This window comes from Perognathus longimembris, chromosome 1 (assembly GCF_023159225.1).
Source record: "Perognathus longimembris pacificus isolate PPM17 chromosome 1, ASM2315922v1, whole genome shotgun sequence".
In the NCBI taxonomy this organism is placed as follows: Eukaryota; Metazoa; Chordata; class Mammalia; order Rodentia; family Heteromyidae; genus Perognathus; species Perognathus longimembris.
The window spans coordinates 92,207,191-92,228,794 of record NC_063161.1 but is presented as its reverse complement, the minus strand read 5'-3'; the positions used below and the strand labels follow the sequence as shown (position 1 = coordinate 92,228,794).

Genomic DNA, 21,604 nt, shown 5'->3' with positions numbered 1-21,604 from the left:
CCACCATACTAGGTTATTGTCTTCTAGGCTCCACATTTTTTCTGGAGGGACACTCCAACAACCTGCTTAAGTCTTACTATATAAAGGAAAATAAACTTGTATGTTGCACAGGAAACCCACATCTGGTTCTCTGATAGGTAAGAGGGACAAAAATACAGGGTTATTGCCACTGGCTTGAGCCAGTAGTGATTGGATTTTAGCTCCTTACTAGGAAGAGCTTTCTGACATGTAAGCTAACGTAGAGACTTCAGTGCTGTATGTTGGCACAAAGAATGAATGAATCCCTGTATCCAGAGGGGAAATCAGACTACAGTCCTGCGGAAGTATTTTTCAACTCCAAGATTTTATGATTTGCTTTGAGGTAAATATGGTGTTTGCTCTGCTATGTCTTAGGTTTACTTATTGAAACTGTTGTTCATTTTTCACTTGCTCCGAATTGGAAATGGTGAAGGTGTCTGAGACTACCTTTAGCAAGAACTAAAAGAGACTTAGTGTCTAACATGCTCTGTTGATCAGGAAGATTTAGAATAAGTTTGACAAGGGTAAGGCGGTAAGATGAATAACAGCAGCTGTGTGTCCCACAGAGATGCCACCTGAACCATTGAAAATAAAATCAAACTGTTGTTGACTGAAAAAATGTTTTAATTTTTTGTTGTACAGATATGGGTTTGATCTTGGTCATATGACTCAAAAGCTTTGATTTAAGATCTGTTTCCTTGTCCATAAAATTATTATAGTTCATCTCCTTTCCAGGGTTATTAAAAAAACTGGACACAATGGAGGAAAATAAGTATTAAGTGCTAGCTTTTATCAATGCCTTTTATTTGGGTTTGAATCCAAAAGCCATTTACTATTTATTTTTTCAAGAAAGTTGCTTCATTTTTACTTCCATATCTACCTACCTACCTACCTATCTATATATATATCTACCTACCTATCTATCTATCTATGCCGTTACTGGGTTTGGGTTCATTTGCTTTTTAGCTCTAGGCTGATGCTTTGCCACTTGAGCCACTACTCCACTTCTGGCCTTTTGCTAGATTATTAGAGATAAGACTCTCTCATGGACTTTTTTTTTTTTTTTTTTTGCCAGGGCTGGCTTCAATCCTTGATCCTCAGATCTCAGCCTCCTTAGTAGCTAGGATTACAGACATGAGCTACCCACTCTCGGCTCTATTGTTTATTTTGAGCATTAACCAAGATCATGCTAATAAAGTCTTAGAGTACCTGGCCAATATTAAACATTATTAGTATATTGGTACAGCCATTTGAAAATTGGTAGCTGACTACTCAGAGTTGTGAAAATTATGAAGCCTACAAAGGATTAAATGTAAATAATTAAATGTAAATAATTTCGTGATTGGGATAGTATGAATACATTAGCTTGCAGTTCTGGATGCCAGAAGTGTTAACCTAATATTGGACCACTCTTCCTTTAATTTTTTCAAGGACATGGACCATTTGTTCATTTTAGTCACTTGACTTTTTTTTGTGTGTGTACCTTGTGGTGTTAGTTAAAAGGTGCTAAAATCAATCTAGCAGTAATTAAATCAAATCCTTTGGCTAGGCTACCTAGGATTACAGGCATAAGACACTGATGCTGGGCTTGTCCATTTTTTTTTTCCAGGCCTGGGGCTTGTCAGGGCCTTGGTATTGTCCCTGTCTTCCTTTTGCTCAAGGCTAGCCACTTCTGGCTTTTTCTATTTATGTGGTGCTGAGGAATCGAACCCAGGGCTTCATGCACGCAAGACAAGCATTCTACTGCTAAGCCACATTCCCAACCTCTTGTCCATTTTTTTTTTTTTTTGGCCAGTCCTGGGCCTTGGACTCAGGGCCTGAGCACTGTCCCTGGCTTCTTCCCGCTCAAGGCTAGCACTCTGCCACTTGAGCCACAGCGCCGCTTCTGGCCGTTTTCTGTATATGTGGTGCTGGGGAATCGAACCTAGGGCCTCGTGTATCCGAGGCAGGCACTCTTGCCACTAGGCTATATCCCCAGCCTTCTTGTCCATTTTTTTTTTGTGCTATAAATACTTTCATTGCCCAGGTATGTGCTGATGGCTCATGCCTGTAAACTTAGCTAGTCAGGAAGCTGAAATCTGGAGATCGTGGTTCAATGTCAACCTAGGCAGGAAAAGTCTGAGAGACTCTTCTCTCTAATTAACCACAAGTGATAAGAGCACTAGTTTCGAGAACAAAAGCTCAGGGTCAGTGCCCAGGCCCCGAGTTCAAGCCCTAGGATTGGCATATACACACACTAAATATAACTACCCACCGCCCCCCCCCCCACATGCATGTATTTCCATCCTCACTAATGTCATCAATGTATTTTCACTGAGCATATAAATGGGTCAAGTGACATGTGCAGTTCCTTGAGCAACTGGTTCTAACACATGTGCCCCGGCCATAATGGAATTAGCCTCACAATTAAAAGAGAGAACATTCGCAATATTTTCCTAGTTCATTTTCAGTCAATCTTCAGTCAGTGTCAGTACTCAGGCTAACTCTGGTATGTTTCCTCCCACTAAAGATGAGGTTTATTTGACTTGCAATTTTGTATTAATGGGGTCATACAATATGTAATATTTTGTATCCTCATTACACTTAGCAATCTATTCATGTTACTGCATATACTAGTAGTCTCTTCCTTATTTTTATTTATTTTCCCTATTTGGGGATAGTTTCAAGAATGATTGGCAAGGGTACCACTGAGCCACATCCTCAACTTCCATTCTTTCTTATTGCGTTTTGCATTTTATAGCTAGGGACTCTTCCACTGTATGAATATAATTATATATATATTGCTGGTACTAGGGCTTAGACTTAGGGCCTGGTTTCTGTTCCTTAGCTTTTTTACTCAGACAGAACTAGCACCATACCACTGTAGCCACAGCTCTGTTTTCATCTTTTTTTTTCTGATTAATTAGAGATAAGAATCTCACTTTCCTTCCTGGGCTGTCTTTAAATTTCAGTCTTCAGATCTCAGCCTCCTGAGTCACTAGGATTTGGAGCTCAGCTAATCTTAAAAAAAAATTACATATTGACTGTCATTTGCATTATTTTCAGTTTGAGGCTGTTATTAAGAAAGGAGTTACAAGCATTTATGTATAAGTTTTGTTCCCAAATATATTTTCATGTCCTTTAAGTACAGACCTAGAAATAAAATGTCTGTGTCATAGGGAGAATAAAAAGGATGTATTATATTTAATCAGAAATTGCCAAATGGTTTTTCAAAGATCTTGAACTCTCTTCTACTCTGTCTGGCAATTTATAATTCTGATGCTCCAGAATTTTATTAAAACTTAGCATTGTCATGCTCTTTAGTTTAGCTATCTGGTGTGAGTACAGTGTTATTGTGACTTGAGTTGCACTTGAGCCCCATTTCCTGTGCATATTAGCCAAGTGTGTATTTTCTTTTATGCAAAATCTATTCAAACTTTTTGCCCACTCTCTGGTTGTTGCTGATTTATTTGCAGGATGGAGGAAAATAGCGTAAAAAGAATATGTGCAGGGGGCTGGGAATGTGGCCTAGCAGCAAAGTGCTTGCCTAGCATGCATGAAGCCCTGGGTTCGATTCCTCAGCACCATGTTGACAGAAGAAGCCAGAAATGGTGCTGTGGCTCAAGTGATAGAGTGCTAGCCTTGAGCAAAAAGAAGCCAAGGACAGTGTTTAGGCCTTGAGTTCAAGCCCCAAAAGTGGCAAAATGAAATGTAGAGAATTTTGGGAAGTCTGTAGATTAGAGAGGGCAAGTGGTAAGGCAGGGCTCAGGGCAACCTGGGAAATCACAGGTTTATCAAGCCCTGATGATCTCAGCATTTCTGGCATTTCCTAAGTGGGTAACCAACTGTTCTAATTTGCTGGGAATGGCCGGGTTTCAGCTCTGATAATTCTGTTTGGGAACTCCCTCAGGCCAAGGTAAGCCCTCTTTCAGCTGATGGTTGCTCATCCTATGGATCCATGTACAAGGAAAAAGGCAAAGTCTTTGCTGGGAAATGGTGGACTGGTGAAGGGTGTGTGTGTGTGTGTGTGTGTGTGTGTGTGTGTGTGTGTGTGTGTGTGTGTATACACTTGTACTGGGGCTTGAGCCCAGGGCTTTGAGCTGTCATTTGGCTCCCTCTCACAGTCATGGCTAGCATTCTACCACTTGAGCTATACCTCAAATTCAGACATTTTCCTGGTTAATTGGAAATATGAGTCTTACAGATTTGTTTGCCCAGCCTGGCTCTGAACTGTGATCCTCAGCTCTTGGACTCCTAAGTGGCTAGGATTATAGGTGGGAGCAACTGGTGCCTAGCTTAGAATGGCAAGTTTATCTACAAGTGCTGGTAAAAATATCAGTGGCTGATGATCATAGGAATACAACTTATTTTCTTATCAGCAGTAAGGACTCTAAAGTCAATATGCTTGCGTATGACATTAGGATGTTGAGAAGGCAGCCTCCTGCCACTGGGAAAAGAACAAACAAAAACACCAATAGTTATTGTTTGAAATTACTAGCAGTAAGGATGCATTTATTTGTTTTAAGTCATAATATTTTGATCAAGTGCATTTGTTTCTGGAAGACCCAAGATATTGAGCCTCACTAGTAATTTACCTCGAGAAAGCCTAAGAGCACACTTTGGATGGAGAGAGAGGAGAGTGACAGGAAAATTCTTGCCATGTGAGGATAGAGCTACCACTATAAAAGAAAGTATCACCAAAAACTGGACAGAACTAGGGCTAATTAGGGATTAGTGTTTTGTTGCTAGACAAAGAAGAATGTGTGTGATTGCACAACAGGTACAATGGATATGGAAATTGTTCTCTTTTATTTACTTATTTTTTTATGTAGTGTTAAGGGAAAATTGGGTTTTGATCTGCCTGCTGTGATACCTATCTATCTATCATCTATCTATATCACTCTATATATCTCTCTTGCTTTCTCTTTCTCTCTCTAGCTAGCTAAAGACTTGGGCATTGTCTACTAGCTGTTTTGCTCAATATTTATGCTTGAGCCACAGCTCTACTTCCAAGCTTCTTGATGGTTAGTTAGATATAAGAGTCTCATGGACTTGACTCTTTGGACTGGCTTCAAACCATAATCCTGAGATCTCAGCCTCCTGAGTAGTTGAGATTAGAAGTATAAGCCACTCGTGTAAGCTCTGCATATACTTCTATTGTTCCTGATTCATTTATAGTGGGTCACTATGTCCATTCTATGCTGTTCATTGTTTTAGCCCTCATTGCTATTGTATAACACAAACGTAGTCTTTTTTCATTTTCCATTACCCCACAGGAGCTCCATTCAAGCCAGCTTATAGATAATATTACTGCTCTGTTTTCATATACTTTCTTTCTTTTTAATAACTCCCAACATGTTAAGATATTTTTCTTCTTAATGTTTATTAAATGCCCTCAGCAAGCTCAGTGCTGTTGAAAGAATATAAAAGAAGCAATTCTCTCCAGCAAGAAGTATGCATATTAATAGAAAGGAGACAAAAGTATGCTTTTAAATATATATATATATACACACACATATGTGTGTATATATATATATATGTTTTTCCTGGAAAGTGATTGGTTCTTTTGTTAGGATGAGACAAAACAATTGGGCTAATGGCTCCCATTCCTTTACTACTGTTTTGCAAACAAAACAAAAAAAGTAACAAAAGTTTATCGTTAGGGCTGGGAATGTGGCTTAGTGGTATAGTGCTTGACTAGCATGTATGAAGCCCTGGGTTTGATTCTTGAGCACCACATAAACAGAAAAAGCCAGAAGTGGTGCTGTGGCTCAAGAGTTAGAGTGCCAGCCTTGAGCAAAAAGAAGCCAGGGACAGTGCTCAGGTCCTGAGTCCAAGCCCCAGGGCTGGCACAGAAAAAGAAAAAGAAAAAGTTTATAGCTGATTTTCACAATCTTTAGAACCATTACCATGGCAGAGTTGGTATTTCATCAAAGTTAAAATTGAGCTATTTTTGCTCATATTAGCTTTAATTTGATAGTTCTGTGATATTCTTATTAGAGTTTTTTTGAATCCCAACTAGGTCCACTGGACATGATTTTGGTAATCCAAGGATTCTGATTTTCAGAATTTATTTAGCAGTCTTCCCCGAGTAGTACATGTTGAACTATGTACCAGAAACTGGGAATAACATGGCAAGCAAATGGATATAGCTGGATTCAATGGAGCACACACTGTGACATGGACATGAAAATTGCACTATTCAATGGACATATTCCTATGGTGTTATAAAATGCAGTAATGCATCTGACTTCATCCGAAGGCTTGCATAAAAGATGAGGAAGAGGAATGAATCCACATGGGGCTGGTGGAGGTAGGGTTGTGTGCTGTGTGGTTAGAGGCATCAGCCACATGACACTGTTAAGGCAGTAAAGACCAGCCAGCACGGCTGGAGGATAGAGAATGAGGGCAATAGTAGGCTGGTCCAGATGATGTAGAACTTGTAGGTCAAGGTAGTTGCTGAATGGTCTTCATTCAGTGTGTTAGCTAAAGAATATGGTGTCTTTTCTGACATCGTTTTAAATGTTTAATGAGATATTAATATTCAAATTTTTCAGATCACATTTGGAAACTAGCCTGGGCATAAGTGTCTATGAGACTCTTATCTCTGATTAATCCCCCAAACACCAGAAGTAAAACTGTGGCTCAAACATTAGAGGGCCAGTCTTAATGGACAATTCCCACATACCCTGAGTTCAAACCCTCATATTGGTATGCACACACACACACACACACACACACACACACACACACACAAGAAGAAGCATCAACATATTGCATAGTCAGTGATCCTACTTCAGAATACTGACTCCACTATTCAGGCTAATTTTGAGTCTGTTAAAATGAAGCAGGAGGGGCTGGGGATATAGCCTAGTGGCAAGAGTGCCGGCCTCGGATACACGAGGCCCTAGGTTCAATTCCCCAGCACCACATATACAGAAAACGGCCAGAAGCGGCGCTGTGGCTCAAGTGGCAGAGTGCTAGCCTTGAGCGGGAAGAAGCCAGGGACAGTGCTCAGGCCCTGAGTCCAAGGCCCAGGACTGGCCAAAAAAAAAAAAAAAAAGATTAAAATGAAGCAGGAGGGCCTTTTTTTTTTTTTTGGTTAAAGTGAAGTACAGAGGGGTTACAGTTTTATATGTAAGGGACTGAGTGCATTTCTCATCCAACTTGTTACCTCCTCCCTCATTTTTCCCTTGCCTCCTTCCAAGGGCCAATTTTTTTCAGAAATGTTCTTTAAAGCCCTTCCACCTGTGGAGGGCTATCATGAGCAATATCGCCGTCGCCTCCGTCAGAAAGGGAAGAAAGGAAAGAGCCCAACTATACTGCCACGGTTTTCCTTCTCAAGCTCTTTTCAACCTACCAAAAAACAGGATGTACACAATGATGCTCAGACGCTGGGGACTTCATGCTAAGACTTCTGCCCACATTACCTCTGAGCAGGTAGATGCATCCAAGTGCTGACCTCCTGATGCTCAACTTTATCCTGCATCTGACTGGTCCAGCCTTCATTGTGTTCAGATCCTTGTGACATAAATTATTCTTAGCTATGCAATACGAGGAGACACCCTGGAAAGACCTTGCACTGCTTCATAGAGTCCCACCACAGGATCCATCATGGAACTGAACTAAGTTCAGCCTGATGTCAGTTTGTGTATATTAACCAAAGATTCATTTTGCTGCATCACAGTCAGTCTATTAGGGTACTCACTGAACTCCAGTTTCAAAGTGGATCTCAAAGTAGATCTCTTCCAGGGTTCTTGGGAGTGAAGGTAAATATGGCAAAATGTAGAAAAGAAACAAGATGGTAAGCATTCCGTTAGTGAAGCAGCAAGCAGTAAGGAAAGGCCCGCCATTCCATAGCTTTACAGAAGAAACAGAACCCCGGGGAGATGAGGATAAACAAAAGTTTATTGTTCAGAGATTTGGGGGCCTGGGTAACTGTGGGCCTTGCACTACCACATGGACTTTGAGGTGCATATGAACCCCTGGGAGAGGAGGTTATATGTGTTTGTGCACAATGTTTCAGTTACTTGTTTGGGTCCTTCCCTCTGTCTTTCCTTCTCTTTATCTCTTTCATTCCCTCTCCCCTCCCCTTTCCTTCTTTCTGTCTTTCTTCTTTTCTCTTAGTATGTAGCTCATCCTGGCCTTAAACTTGCTATCTATCTGCCTCAGCCTTCTGAGTGTTAGAATTACAGGGTGGCTAGGATTGATTATGGGTGTGCATACTATAGCTTGCTTTTCTTTTTCTTTTTGCTGGTCCTGGGGCTTGAACTCAGTGCCTGGGCACTGTCACAGCCTCTTTGTGCTCAAGCTAGTACTCTACCACTTGATCCACAGTACCACCTCTGGATTTTAAGTGTTTAATTGGAGATAAAAGTCTCACGGAGACTTTTCTGCCTGGGGCAGCTTCAAACCACAATCCTAAAATCTCAGCCTCCTGACCAGTCAGGATTACCACCATGAGCCATGGCACCTGGCCATGAGACTCTTTTCTCCAATAAAATACTCAGAAAAAGCTGGAAGTGGTGTTATGGCTCAAGAGGTAGAGCACTAGCCCTGAGTTCAAACCCCAGGACTGACAGAACAACAACAACAAAGATATGTGGGTATAACTGATGAAAAATATATCCCCTTATTTCAGTTTCTAGCGTATTCTTACAACTGTGAAAATGTATGCAGTATGGATTCTTTTTTTTTCCCCTCTGCAATAATCAGGTCATATTATACACAAGTTTTGCACTTCTCCCCACAGCTTAGAGTCAAATCCATTTTTCATTCATATACAACTAATGATCTATGATGTCAGCCAGTTGTTCACATCCTGTTCCATTTACAAAGTTTGTTCTAACATCTATCTGTGCATGTAAGGGACTATCTTCAGAATCAGTCCGTAGAAGTAGGAAGCAAAGGTTAGATACAGTTTATAATTTGGTATTCCCAAATCTTCTTCAAATAATTGTCCCACATTATGCATTTTACCAATCCTTAGTAAAGCACATTTATGATATATCAGCTCACAAGACTGTTTTTCACCAATCTTTTTGTTGTTGTTGTTCTCATTAGTGAGATTGGGGAAGAAAAGAGATGACACCTCTTAAGGGATGAGTTGAAAGATGAAGAAGATATATATGAGGTGAGAGAAGATAGGATTTGAGTTTAAAAGGGAAGCTAATAACTTCCAACTCATTTGTGAGTCAAGTCAGTACCTTCAGTCTTCATAAGCACATCAACCCATAAACACTCTTATCCCTCATTTGACTCAGAAACCCAATCTTTGTCATCTTTGTTCAATGTACCCATGCACCTCTCAGTTTACTGTTGAGGAAACTGAATACTCAAAGGGACTAAATAATTCATTCAGAGTCCCCAAACAACCTATGTCAGGGCAGATCCTCCTTCATCCAGCTCTTTCTATAATCCATTAGATGGGAATTCCAGGCTCTACCAGTGGGACAAGTGTTTATATATGTAAATTTTATCCATAGTTATATAGTCAAGTTCCATCATTTCCTATAATCAGAGATGTTCCATTACTATTGGGTAGCTGTGGTCTTAAATACAGTGGCAGTTTCACACACTCATGACCTGTTTTTCTGTAAAGTTCTTCCTTGGAAACACTGTTGTTTTCTTTCTTTCAGAAATACTCTATTTTCTCAAGGAGCTCTTGACATAAGCTACATGAGATGAACACATTAAGCTTTGGGAGATTTTTAAGATTTTCTTGTAAAAGATTGTAGCCTCTCCTGAATTCTACCTTTAGTCCTCCAAAAGCTTGAAATGGGCCAGTAAATCCCTTCTGGGCATACTCTTGGAGGCTGGGGCAGGAACCAGTCAGTGTCTTCTTCCTCATTGTTTGCTGCTGCTTCACAGCCCAAGATCATGGAGATTAGAGATTTCCTTGACTTTATCCCTTGCTGGTTGGTGTTAGAGTTTGGAATTTGTTTGGTGTAAGTCAGGGCATTTTGCCCTTGCAGTGGAGATGTGAAGCTTCAGACTTGCTTTTAAATATGAATACTGGTGTAATATTTGATGCTAGCAGAATGTCTCAGTGAAGAGGTGATTTCTAAATAGCATAAAATTGGGTGGGAGGGTGGTTGAGAAATGATGAAAGGAAAATGAATTAGAAATGAAAGGTTTTATCTACAAGTAAAGCTTTCATCTAGAAAAAAGTTAGCTTCCATCCATGACTTTATATAAGCCCAAGGTTTTCATTGTCCCACTTGGAAAAATTTTGATGATAGCCATTTTTTAGGCAAAGCTATGATTATTCTGGAGAATGAGTCACTTAATGTATTTGCCCAAAGTCAGGGAAGTGTGAATGCTAAAGAACAAAATAATAGTCCTGTAATGTTCTAGAAATTAACTTGCCCAAAGTGTAATTTTATAGAAAAAGAAAAAAAAAACTCAGTATATTTGCTTTTGGTTTTTGTTGTTGCTGCTCCTGGGGCTCGAACTCAGTGCCTGGGCACTATCATTGAATTTATTTTTGTTGTTGTTGCTCAAGGCTAGTGTTCCACCACTTGAGCCACTCACTGCTCCACTTATTGCTTTGTGGTGGCTAAGAATCTTATGGATTTTCTTGCCTGGGCTAGCTGCCATCCACAATTCTCAGATCTCAGCCTCCTAAAAGTTAGGATTACAGGTGTAAAACACTGGTGGCTGGCAGTGTATGCTTTTTAGTTGTAGTTAATGTCACTTAAAACTGTATGCAAACTTTCCTGGGTTTTCATTCAGTGCTTCAAAAATTGTGTGTGTGTGTGCGTGCGTGTGTGCATGTGTGTGTGTGTGTGTGTGTGTGTGTGTGTGTGTGTGTGTACTGGGGAACCCAGGACTTTAAGCTCTTGCACATCTTTTTCCTCAAGGCTGGTGCTCTACTATTAGAGCCACAGGGTTTTGTTAGTTAATAGCATAGAAGACTCTCAGACTTTTCTGCCGAGGTTGGCTTTGAACCACAAACCTCAGCTTTCAGCCTCCTGAGTAGCTAGGGTTACAAATGTGAGCCACTTGTACCGACTAATGATCCACACTTTAAAATTTGCTGAGAGAATGTGGTTGTTTGAGATTTTATTCATCTGTTTTCTCCAAGTAGACTAGGACTTAATTTCAACTGTTCTTAACTAAGAACTAGAGTACAAATACAAGAAGACAAAAATGTTAAAGAAAAGAATATTATAAAGTAGATTGAGCTAGTTTTATACCTGAAGCTTAGCTGATAGACAGGATGTATGTATATTGTTTTGTTTTGGAAATTACCATTGCTCTTGAAGGTTGGCCATAAATGAATGAGGGCTATGCATTTATACTGTCTACTGAAGTCAGGAGACAAACTACACAGTGCTATCTTTGTGAAATATCAACTGCTTTAAGATGTGTTTCAAATTAACTATGTAAATAATCTAACAAGGTCTTTCATTGTGCATTTTTCAAAGCAAACAAATTGCAATGTGTTTTTATAACCACAGTGCTATTTGATCCCCCCCTGACTTTCCCACATTTGGATATAGATTGATATAGAATTACTTAAAATGCTGCATATAAATGAAACATTAAACAGTAGATATGGAGGGATTGTACTGCCCCATTACAACCTTGAGTTCTGCAGTCACAACTTCAAGGACATGCATTTCATATCACATGTCCTTCTTTTGAAAAGTGATCACCAAGGTTCAAGTAACATTTAAGAATAGTAGGCAATTGAATAATTTATGGACCTTTCTGTTTTCTGTTCTTATTTTAATAAAAAACAGGAAAATTGGCTATGCTCAAACTTTAATATCTTTCTTCTGTGCTTTCCTCTCCCACCTTGCCTTTGCAGATTGGTGCCTTGAAGGACTACTACCATTTCTACCATAGCAGGACGATTAAAAGGTCAGTTCTCTCAAGCAGAGGAACCCACAGTTTCATTTCAATGGAACCGAAGGTAAGAAGAACCAGCCGGGTGGGAACCAAGATGCAAAGCCTTCTGCATTTTTTATTGGTGATAACACAGGGATCAGCATGAGGCTCACTTTTCTAGATCTGACTATCATCCTCTCCTCTGGTCCAATAGCCTCTTCTTCAGACAAAAGCACACTGGGGCTTGAATTTTACTAGTATCTATGGACTAGCCCAGGGTAATGGTAGATATGGAGAAAATAGAGGGAACAGGAGACTAAGAAGGTACAGGTTGGTTGAGTATCACTGAAGAAAAATACCATATTATCCACTTAGTCACATGCAGACATGAAGTCCTGTGAGCTCCATAGAAAAGGGGATTTTCTAGACTCATAAGCTGGATCTCAGGTAACCATAAATCCTTATTTCCTTACATTGACAGTCTAGGACTAGACCACGACTACTAGAACTATACAGATACTTGAGCCCATAGGGATAGAAGGTGACTCCTGCTCTTAGGAACTCTTTCGGTATCTTTCCCCAAATAAGTCTTTTTATGTTGTATATACAATATATTCCTATGACACAGAGCCTAGAAGGAATGATGGTAGGCATGCTTTTCCTATTGTTAGCAGGGTAAGGCAGCTTGACATGAGAGATGGAAACCACAGGGTGTTATGGCAATCTCAGAGAAGACAACCAATGTAAAGTTAGATATCAGTTCCTATTAAGTTGTGGAAAAGGTCTGGGAATGTGGCCTAGTGGTAGAGTGCCGTTGGTTTGATTCCTCAGCACCACATATGTAGAAAAAGACAGAGGTGGCACTGTGGCTCAAGTGGTAGAGTGGCTAGCCTTAAGCAATAAGAATCCAGGGCCTGAGTTCAAGCCCCAGAATAGGCAAAAAAAAAAAAAAAAAAAAGTTGTAGAAAGGAACTGACTTCTCATGAGAAACTAATTGGCCTTTCAGACAGGTGAGTAAGAAGGAATGAACTCCAAGATATGTGCTATGTGAAGTTATTTCTTTTTCTTTTCTTCTTTTTCCCTTTGGCTTATCCCGTGTTGTCACTGTTTTTAATTTTGGTACTCTGTGTCTTGTATATACATTTGGTTTGGGGAAGAGAAGGGGAATAACAAAATGGTGAGACAAAAGACAAAGGATGAACCAATGCAACAGTGATACAAGACACTACACTGGAAATGAATTTTACAATTTGGGGTGGGGGGGATAGGGGAGTCAGGGGAGAGTGGGAGAAAATGAGGGAGGGGATGACACTGTTCGACAAGAAATGTACTTATTACCTTACTTATGTAAATGTAACATCTTTATACAACACCTTTACGATAAAATAAAATAAATTTTTTTTTAAAAAAAAAGGAAAAAAGGTAGCCATGCCCACTTGTTTTAGGTCCTTTGTGGACGTATGGTATATAAGTCATTGGTTAGGGTGTTTTGCTGCTGTTTTATTTTTTTCCCTAATTATTTGGGTTTTCCATCAGAACTCATTTTCAAATAAATGGGTAAACGAGTCCCTGTCAGCAACATTGTAATCTCAGTTAAGGAGTACTCAAAACTTTTGCGTCCCTTATTAAAGCAAAGCCATTTCTATCTCAATTACCATGCAAATCAGGTTTTTCCTCTGCATTGTGCTGTGGTTTACTTTGCTTAATTTTTTTCTACCATTACAATGGGCAAGGCTGTGAAATTATATATTGTTGGTAAGAAAAAATATATATATCCCAGTTTTCTGTGCATTAGAGAAACATCTTATACTTACATGGTAGTAGCATGTAGATTTATTATTTTTTTATCCATCTATTCAAAACTTGTTTTTCTGGGAAAGTAATCTTTTGGGACAATGTAGAATCAGCTACATTTTCACAGCAAAATCACATTTTTCATCTGCTAAACAAGTGTCTTGAACTTTGGTAGTTAAAATGATTCTAATTTCAGAGCTCATGTGCAAAGTCCATGTGATGTACTAGCCAGTTTGGAAAGTTAAGAACAGAATGTAATGAGACTTTGTTTTCTTGATGAAGGATTTACCGAATATGGAGCTATTTCTACCCTTACTGGTATCTTGGGCATCTTTTCATTTCTTCTTATCTCAGTGAAAAGCTTCATGATCCAACAGAGACCTTGGGTCCAGGGACACATTGTACCTGAAATTACACTCCTCCTTACTTAGTCTGATTCATAGGGCCACTTAGGCCAGCCCAAGGGTACAAGCTCAAATTACCTTCCTTCATTAAGAGAGCAGGGCTATCTTATTGAGGAACAATAAAAAGAGCCCTGAGAACTGGGCTGGTCTGCCCTCAACACTCCCCTGTGCCCTCTATCTGTTTATGTAAGAGAACATTCCCACCAGCAGATGGAACATGCAAATAGAACTTTGCCCACTATTTCTGTCAGATATTTCTTGTATTCCATTGATTTCACTGCCCATTCCTTGAGTCTCTAGTGTCTGCCAGATCTTGTGTTAGGATCTGGGGATTTAGAGACATGGTGATTCTCCAAAGAAGACTTTTGATAGAATCTCCCACTACAGCTTTCAAAGAAATAAGGGTACTTTGCTGCTTCTCAGCACTGGGGTTGGGTGGAACAGAGGAAGTGGGGTGGGGGTGGAGGGGGCCTATATTCTTTCTCTGGCTTTTTCCTCAAAAACCTTAGGTCTACCTAGCCTGCTTTTTCCTTCTTAGAATGCTATGTAGGAATTCACACACACACACACACACACACACACACACACACACACACACATATGTAGGAATTCCTATATACGTATAGGATTTCATATATATGAATACATGTATGCAGCATTATAGCATTCTCTTCATTTTATATACTTCCTTGGTCATTCTTTTTATTCACACACACACACACACACACACACAGAGGGTAAGAGAGAAAGTGTATAAGTTAACACTTGAGAGTTAATTACAAGCATGTTCCTTTAACTCTTAATACTTTATTGTATATTTATTTTAAAATCAAGGACATTGTAGCAATGAGTAATAGAGATAGGGCAAAAAGCATATTGTAGCTATCACAATGATGCCTCTTTGTACAATTAATTTATGGTAATAGTAAAAAATCAAATATATTGCTAAGCACTCTAAAGACCTTGCAGCCTAAGTATAACAATGAAAATCTGGACATCAATATTGGTTATTATTATTATTAAATTTACAGATTTTATTCATAATTTTCAAATGGTGTTTTTCTTTGGGCCAGGATCATATTTGCTCTGTCATACTTCCTTCAGCTATGAGATGCTGTCATTGCAGCCAATCCCTGTCCTCTAGCTGTCAGTTAGACAGCATCTTTGAAGCTTTGGAAATGCACATTCTCCTGGAAGAAGCATTGCAGCCATAGGTTTGCAGTTTGGGTTCCATTTGTGGCAACAAGATGATTAGATGCATAGAACATGTGGAGTTTTGTAGCACTGAGTTCCCTTCTGTCTTCTAGCTTTTGCCTGGAATATCTCTTTGGTCCTCACATGGTGGATGCCTTCTCATTCTTCATGTATCAGACTTAAGTCACCTGCTGTGACTTAAGACCCTTTCCCCCCAAACCATTGCTGAAATGGATCTGTAATTTCACTTAGTCACTCATACATATTGCTTCAATATGTTAATTTCTGTTTGGGTATCTTTTTGAATCCAAACGCATGTTTCTTTCTTTGGTCATTGTTGGCTTTCTCTTTCCACAAGTTAAGAGGGACAGGAGCCACATGTATCTTATTAACTGTGGTATTCCCATGAGTCAGAACACAGTGTGGCACACACTTCATTCAGTAAAAGAATGGAACATATGGATGGGTAATGTGTTAAAATTAATTTCAAGAGTAATATAAGTGATAGGGACAATAAGGAAACTAAGAGCTGTAATTTTCTCTTAATTCCTAGTACGTAGATTGTTTTGTGATGGCTCACACAGTCCTGTGTTATTTGAAGTATGGACAATAGAGCAGCCACTTGGAGAAGCACTGTTATAAGATGAAAGAGGCCTTGGCTTGATTTAGTATATTTGGATTCGGGTCCCCATTTTTGCAAGAGCTCAGAGTTGCTATTAGCAAGTCACTCCTCATTAGGCTGATTTCACTCGTAAAATTATGAAGCTACTTTCTAATGTTCATTCCGATTCATTAATTGCCATCTTGAATTATTGTCACTTGTGATTTTTTTTCCTATCAGTCCACATGGCCATTGGATGCTCTTTTTTCACATTGCCCCCATTTGAGTTCTTTTCCAAACTTCCTTTGTCTAATTTTCTCCTCAATGTTTACTATCCTTGTTGTCATACTCAATTCATGGTATCTATGTAGATTTCTTTTTTTTAATCCACTAGCAAATCTAAGAAAGTTTTTCATATATGAGTTGTCAGGCCTAGGCTGTCAATATAAGAAAAAATGTGCAGAAGACCCTCAAAGTAAGCAGTGATATACAGGACTGTGTGTCCTCAGTATGAACTTGCCAGACTGCTAGATGCAAGCTTAAAGACAGCTCTTGCTCTGGATGGAACATTCTTGCAATGTCTATGAGGATGTGAACCCTATTTTCAAACTTTGTCCATCTGTTCACAGGCAGGATAAAGGTGGAAACTGTTTGGGAGATTGGAAAAGCAAAGGCTCACTCTTTAATGTAGTAAGAGCTGAAGTACCCCAGGAATGAGATAAGCAGAGAAGGGTACCACAGTTCAACCAACCATTCATTTGCATTCTCCATGGGTATTTTGAGAATTTAGGCACAGAGAGATAAAACTGAGTTACTGCTTTCATAAGGTTTACCATCCAGTCAAACCTATAAGTCCAGGAATGAAACAAAAAACCAGTTGTTTTCAGCATCAACACCGATATGTAATATAGCCAACACTGTAAGTTGAGACTTGAAAACACTATTTAATGGTTGTTTCTTTTTTAAAGTTTTGTTTTATTTCTGGCCTGGAGCTTGAACTCAGGGCCTGGGTGTTACCCTTGAGCTTTTTGGCTCAAGGCTAGTGTTCTACCACTGAAGCCACACTACCGTTTCCAGCGTGTGTGTGTGTGTGTGTGTGCACGCATGTACGCACGCCAGTCCTGGGACTTGAACTCAAGGCCTGAGTGCTATTCCTGAGTTGTTTCTCTTTTGCTCAAGGCTTGCATTCTATCACTTGACTCAACACTCCACTTCTGGCTTTTGGGGTAGTTTTAATAGTGATAAGAGTTTCACAGATTTTCCTGCCAAGATTGGCTCTGAGCCGTGATCTTCAGATCTCAGGCTCCTGAGTGGCTGAAATGAGCTACCAACTCTCAGCTTAAAAGTAGCACATCTCCCAAATTTTTATATACTAGAGAATAAAACAAATATGTCTTGAGATACACTTAAAAATATTTGTTGTTTATCTTATATTCAAATTTAACTTATCTTATATTATCATACGGCTAGTCTGGCAATCTCAAATGCCTCCTGAATTTGTTTTGAAGTTAGATTTAGGAAAAAATGCACTAGTACTGAGACAGGAATCCAAGTAGTGAGGCACAGCCAATGGATAAGGACTGGCCAAATCTCAGTAACCATGACAACAGTAGATTCTCTACATCCTCCAAGTCATGAAGTATGTCTTGAAAGAGCATGTATGGAATAATAATAATTATTTCTCCATGTTAGGACATTTAGATTGTTTTCCTAATTTATATGAGTATCCTTTATAGAGCAATCAATGTCCTCTTTCCATAACGATTGTTTCTTTGTTGTCTAGTAGCAAGGAAAACTCCTTCAGCATCATTGAAAGATATTTTACAAGTGATTCTTCTGTATATCTGAACATTGTGTCTTCAGTAGAGGTGTGTGTGTGTGTGTGTGTGTGTGTGTGTGTGTGTGTGTGTGTGTGTATTGCTACAGCTAATCCGCTAACTGCTACTGCAATAGCATTTTAAATGAAAGCATCTACTTATCAGTGTTCTAATAAGATGCCGTCTCTCAGATGGTGTAATTATAGAAAAAGCAACCATTCATGATCGATACCTTTTAGAAATCATGTAAATAGTGTTACAGCCCTGTTGATGCAGAGGAGAAAATTCCAATTCTAGGGCCACGAGTCACATGCAGTTGTTAGTATTAACTGATAGATCAGGAGTCCAGTTCAGCATAAAATCTGAGATTGCTGAACTACCCTCAGAGGGCAAAGGCTTCTCATACAGACCTGAGTAAAGATAATGAGATGAATCAATAGCACAGGAAGCTGGTCCCTTTTGGTGTCACAACTCTAACATACAAACTTGCAGGAACATTGGGATTACATCACTGGAAATAAATTCAGCAACAATTTTCCCCAGAGGACCAGTTTTAACACCTGTATGGTGAATGAGTAAATACAGCAGTGGAGATTCAAGAGCATATTCTTGAAAGAGTTGGTTTTTTTTCTCCTATAGTCCAAATGGAGCTGTATGTTCAGCCTCATATGTCTTAATTCAACTTTGTAGTTCAACAAGCCCTATGAACTAAGAGACACAGTTCTGCATTTATGCCATACTTTTCTAGCTTTCAATCTGAATATGTTAGACAACTAGTCAAAATAATTATAGGGAGATACCTAGTGTGTTGTTACTATATACTTTTTTCTTTTTTTGCTGTCAGTCCTGGGGCATGAACTCAGGGCCTAGGCACTGTCCCTGAGCTCTTGTGGTCAAGGCTAGCTCTTTACCATTTGAGCCACAGCTCCACTTCTGGTTCTTTGGTAGTTAATTGGAAATAAGAGTTTCATGGGCTTTCCTGCCAGGGCTGACTTTGAGTCACAATCCTCAAGTCTCAGCCTCCTGAGTAGCTAGGATTACTGGTGTGAGCCACCTTCACTCAGCCTTAATATACATTTGACTCCTTGAAATGGATTCTTTCTCTAACATTTTATTACAATTTCTGAATGTACAACAAAGTTCTGAAAGTTAATGTGAATACCAATGTAATGTGAATACCAATGCACCTACTTTTGTGGTTAGCATTCTACATATTTTCCTTTATCACATATCTTTGCATTTATTCATTTTACCCACCTATTAATCCATCTAATTTCTTGATATTTTTCAAAGTAAGCTAGAGAGCTCAGGCTAATTCCCCAGCATGAGTAGTAATCACCTACAACTCAACTTTTATTTATCCTGTTCTCTTCTTAGTGAAACACTTATATATTTTAAAATTTATGTTCAATTCTTGAAGTTTTGACAAGTTTATATCTATCATAATGTAGATCCCATCACTCCACAAGATTCCCCCAAGTTCCATCCTAATTAATTGTTTCCATACTGAGATAATTTCTGTTTTTATTTTGTTTACCATCAAGTAATTGATTTGAGGATGACATATTTTAAAAATTTGTTAGGTTTACTTTACTTATGATCAGTTTGCCTTGATACAATGCTTTTCTTTTCTTCTTTTTCTTTCTTGTGCTAATACTTTTTTGTGTGTGTCTGAACTCAGAGCTTTGGTCTCTTGCTTAGCCATTTTGCTCAAGGCTGGTGCTATACTGGTGAATCACATCTCCACTTCGTGTGTGTGTGTGTGTGTGTGTGTGTGTGTGTGTTTGTCTGTGTGTGTGTGTGTGTGTGTGTGTGTGTGTGTGTGCGCATGCACGCATGCTTGCAGATGAACTCAGGACCCTGCATCCTGTCCCTGAGTTTTTGCTCAAAGCTAGTGCTCTACCACAGTCCTGGCCAGGCTAGCTTTGGACTGCAATCTTCAGATCTCAACCTCTTGAGAAGATAGTATTTCAGGTGTAAACTACAGTGCCTGGCTCATGTCTAGTATTTTGCTGGTTATTTAAATATAAGAGTATTTTGGATTTGTCTGCCCAGGCTGGCTTCAAGTCAAGATCTTGAGATGGGATTAAGGCATGAACCACTGAGTCCAGCTTGATCAATGTTAACAAATTGTGTACATGTGTGAACACCACCACAGTGAAAATAGAGAACCATTTGTTCATCCTTCATATGGTCTGGGCTCCATTCTCATCAACTTCCTTGTCCATTCTAAGTAACTGGTAACTACCAATCTGCTTTCTACTCCTACAATTTTACCTCTTCTAGAATGGCATAAGGATCAGGTCATCTGTTATGTAATCTTTTGAAGATAAGACTGATTCATTCTGATATACTGTATTTGAGATTATATCCATGAGGCTGAATATATTAAAAATTAGTTCCTTTTTATATGACTGAGCACTATATTTTAACTTGGGAACCTGAAGAACAAAATATCATTTAGTGCTAGAATTTCATCCTCTAAAATGTCTCATCAATGATTTTTTTAAATTTCCTGGCGGGAGAAATATTTTAAGTTTAGTCTTCTTTCAGAAACAGATATGCATTATATGTCCATATCCTCTGAGTACTGAGGGTGAAGACAGTATTAAAAAAATGGTGAGATTGTGGAAAAGGGATATAAGGAAGGGAAGGTTTCCAAGAAACAGTAGCAACCACCAATAAATATTTCACCTTGTTGCTATGTACTAGCCTCATAGTAAGATGTAGGACTTAGTTAAATGAGAGATTCATGAGCCTGTGCATTTCATCATCAGGTTGTGGTTTTTCTTTGGTCTCAGCTCAAATGTTACATGTGAAAAGCTGAAAGATACCTGGAGTCTACTGCAGAGAAACTTGTCTGCCACTTCTTGCTTCTTGTATTTTCTGTAAAAGCAGAAATAATCTGACCTCCACTTTTTTTTTTTATTGCTGTTGCTGCTGCTGTTGTTGTTTTTAACTAGAAAACATTTTTTAAATAGTCTTTATGTTTGAACTCAGGGCTTTGGCTTGTTGGGCAGATGTTATACTACTTGAGCATTCTACCTAATCTGGTCTCTTTTCCTCTCTCTCTCTCTCTCTCTCTCTCTCTCTCTCTCTCTTTCTCTCTGTGTGTGTATTTATGATAGAGTTGGAGATGGTTTCTTTGTTTACTCAGTTCATTCTTTACTTACTCAGTTAAATACAAATGTATAATGAATATCTAACTTTTGAAACTGTGGAATTGAATTAACAAAATTTTGGTAACAGAAAGCAGTCTGTGGTATTTGTAACTAATATAAGTGTTAAAAATAGAGAAAGAATTTACATTGGGGTTACAGTGAGTTCTATACGTGAACCTCTCTTTCCTCCTTGCTCAAGGCTGGTGCTCTACCACTTGAGCCACATGTATATTTTGGCTTTTCATTACTTACTTGGAGACAAGAGACTTGTATTTCTCTGTCTGGCCTGGCTTCAAACTGTGATCCTTAGATCTCAGCCTCTTGAGTAGGTAGGATTATAGGCACAAGCCACTGGTGCCAAATTTAGCATTCACACTGTTGTACTGATTGACATCACCTAGGAATAAAAGGACACTATAGACCATCCAAGTACATTAATAAATGGTAATTTTGAGGCTAATAAGTACAGGAAAGCATGAGAAACTAAGTGATTTTTGCAAACATGCCAGACTTTTCCTACATAGAAATAGGCCTACTTATTCTTCATGTGGGGCTTGAACCAGCTTCTGAGATTAACACTGGGGAAGCATTTTTCTTTGTGTGTTGATGTTGAGATTAGACTTGTCCATCCCTTCAACACTCAAATAACATCAATAATTTACTTTTGTGTTTGTGAACCCTCATGCTGCTTATGAATTTACAAGCACAGGAGTTAGTTAATGAACATCCTGGGAGGCAGAGAAAGTTCATTCTGGGATCTTTCCTACTCCTCCCATTAGAGGAAGCTGATGAAGGGCCAGT

The 21,604-nt window shown here is 39.1% G+C and overlaps 1 protein-coding gene and 1 long non-coding RNA gene across 7 annotated transcripts in view; one reads left to right on the top strand and one right to left on the bottom strand.

Moving 5' to 3' along the window:
* Window positions 1–21,604, top strand: part of Pcsk5 (proprotein convertase subtilisin/kexin type 5) — a 411,976-nt gene that overhangs the window by 30,784 nt on the left and 359,588 nt on the right. For 5 of the 6 annotated variants that reach the window (XM_048332181.1, XM_048332173.1, XM_048332167.1 and 2 more), the window contains exon 2: window positions 11,813–11,917. The exons of the other annotated variant lie outside the window; for it this stretch is intronic. In XM_048332181.1, the coding sequence (XP_048188138.1) occupies window positions 11,813–11,917 (105 nt within the window). The remainder of the gene's footprint in view (window positions 1–11,812; window positions 11,918–21,604) is intronic. 6 annotated transcript variants of the gene reach the window in all.
* On the bottom strand, window positions 43–12,654 carry LOC125340579. The gene is made up of 3 exons (XR_007208782.1): window positions 12,143–12,654; window positions 5,889–5,891; window positions 43–52 (listed from the first exon to the last, which is right to left on the bottom strand). It is a non-coding gene; the product is annotated as an uncharacterized LOC125340579 (long non-coding RNA).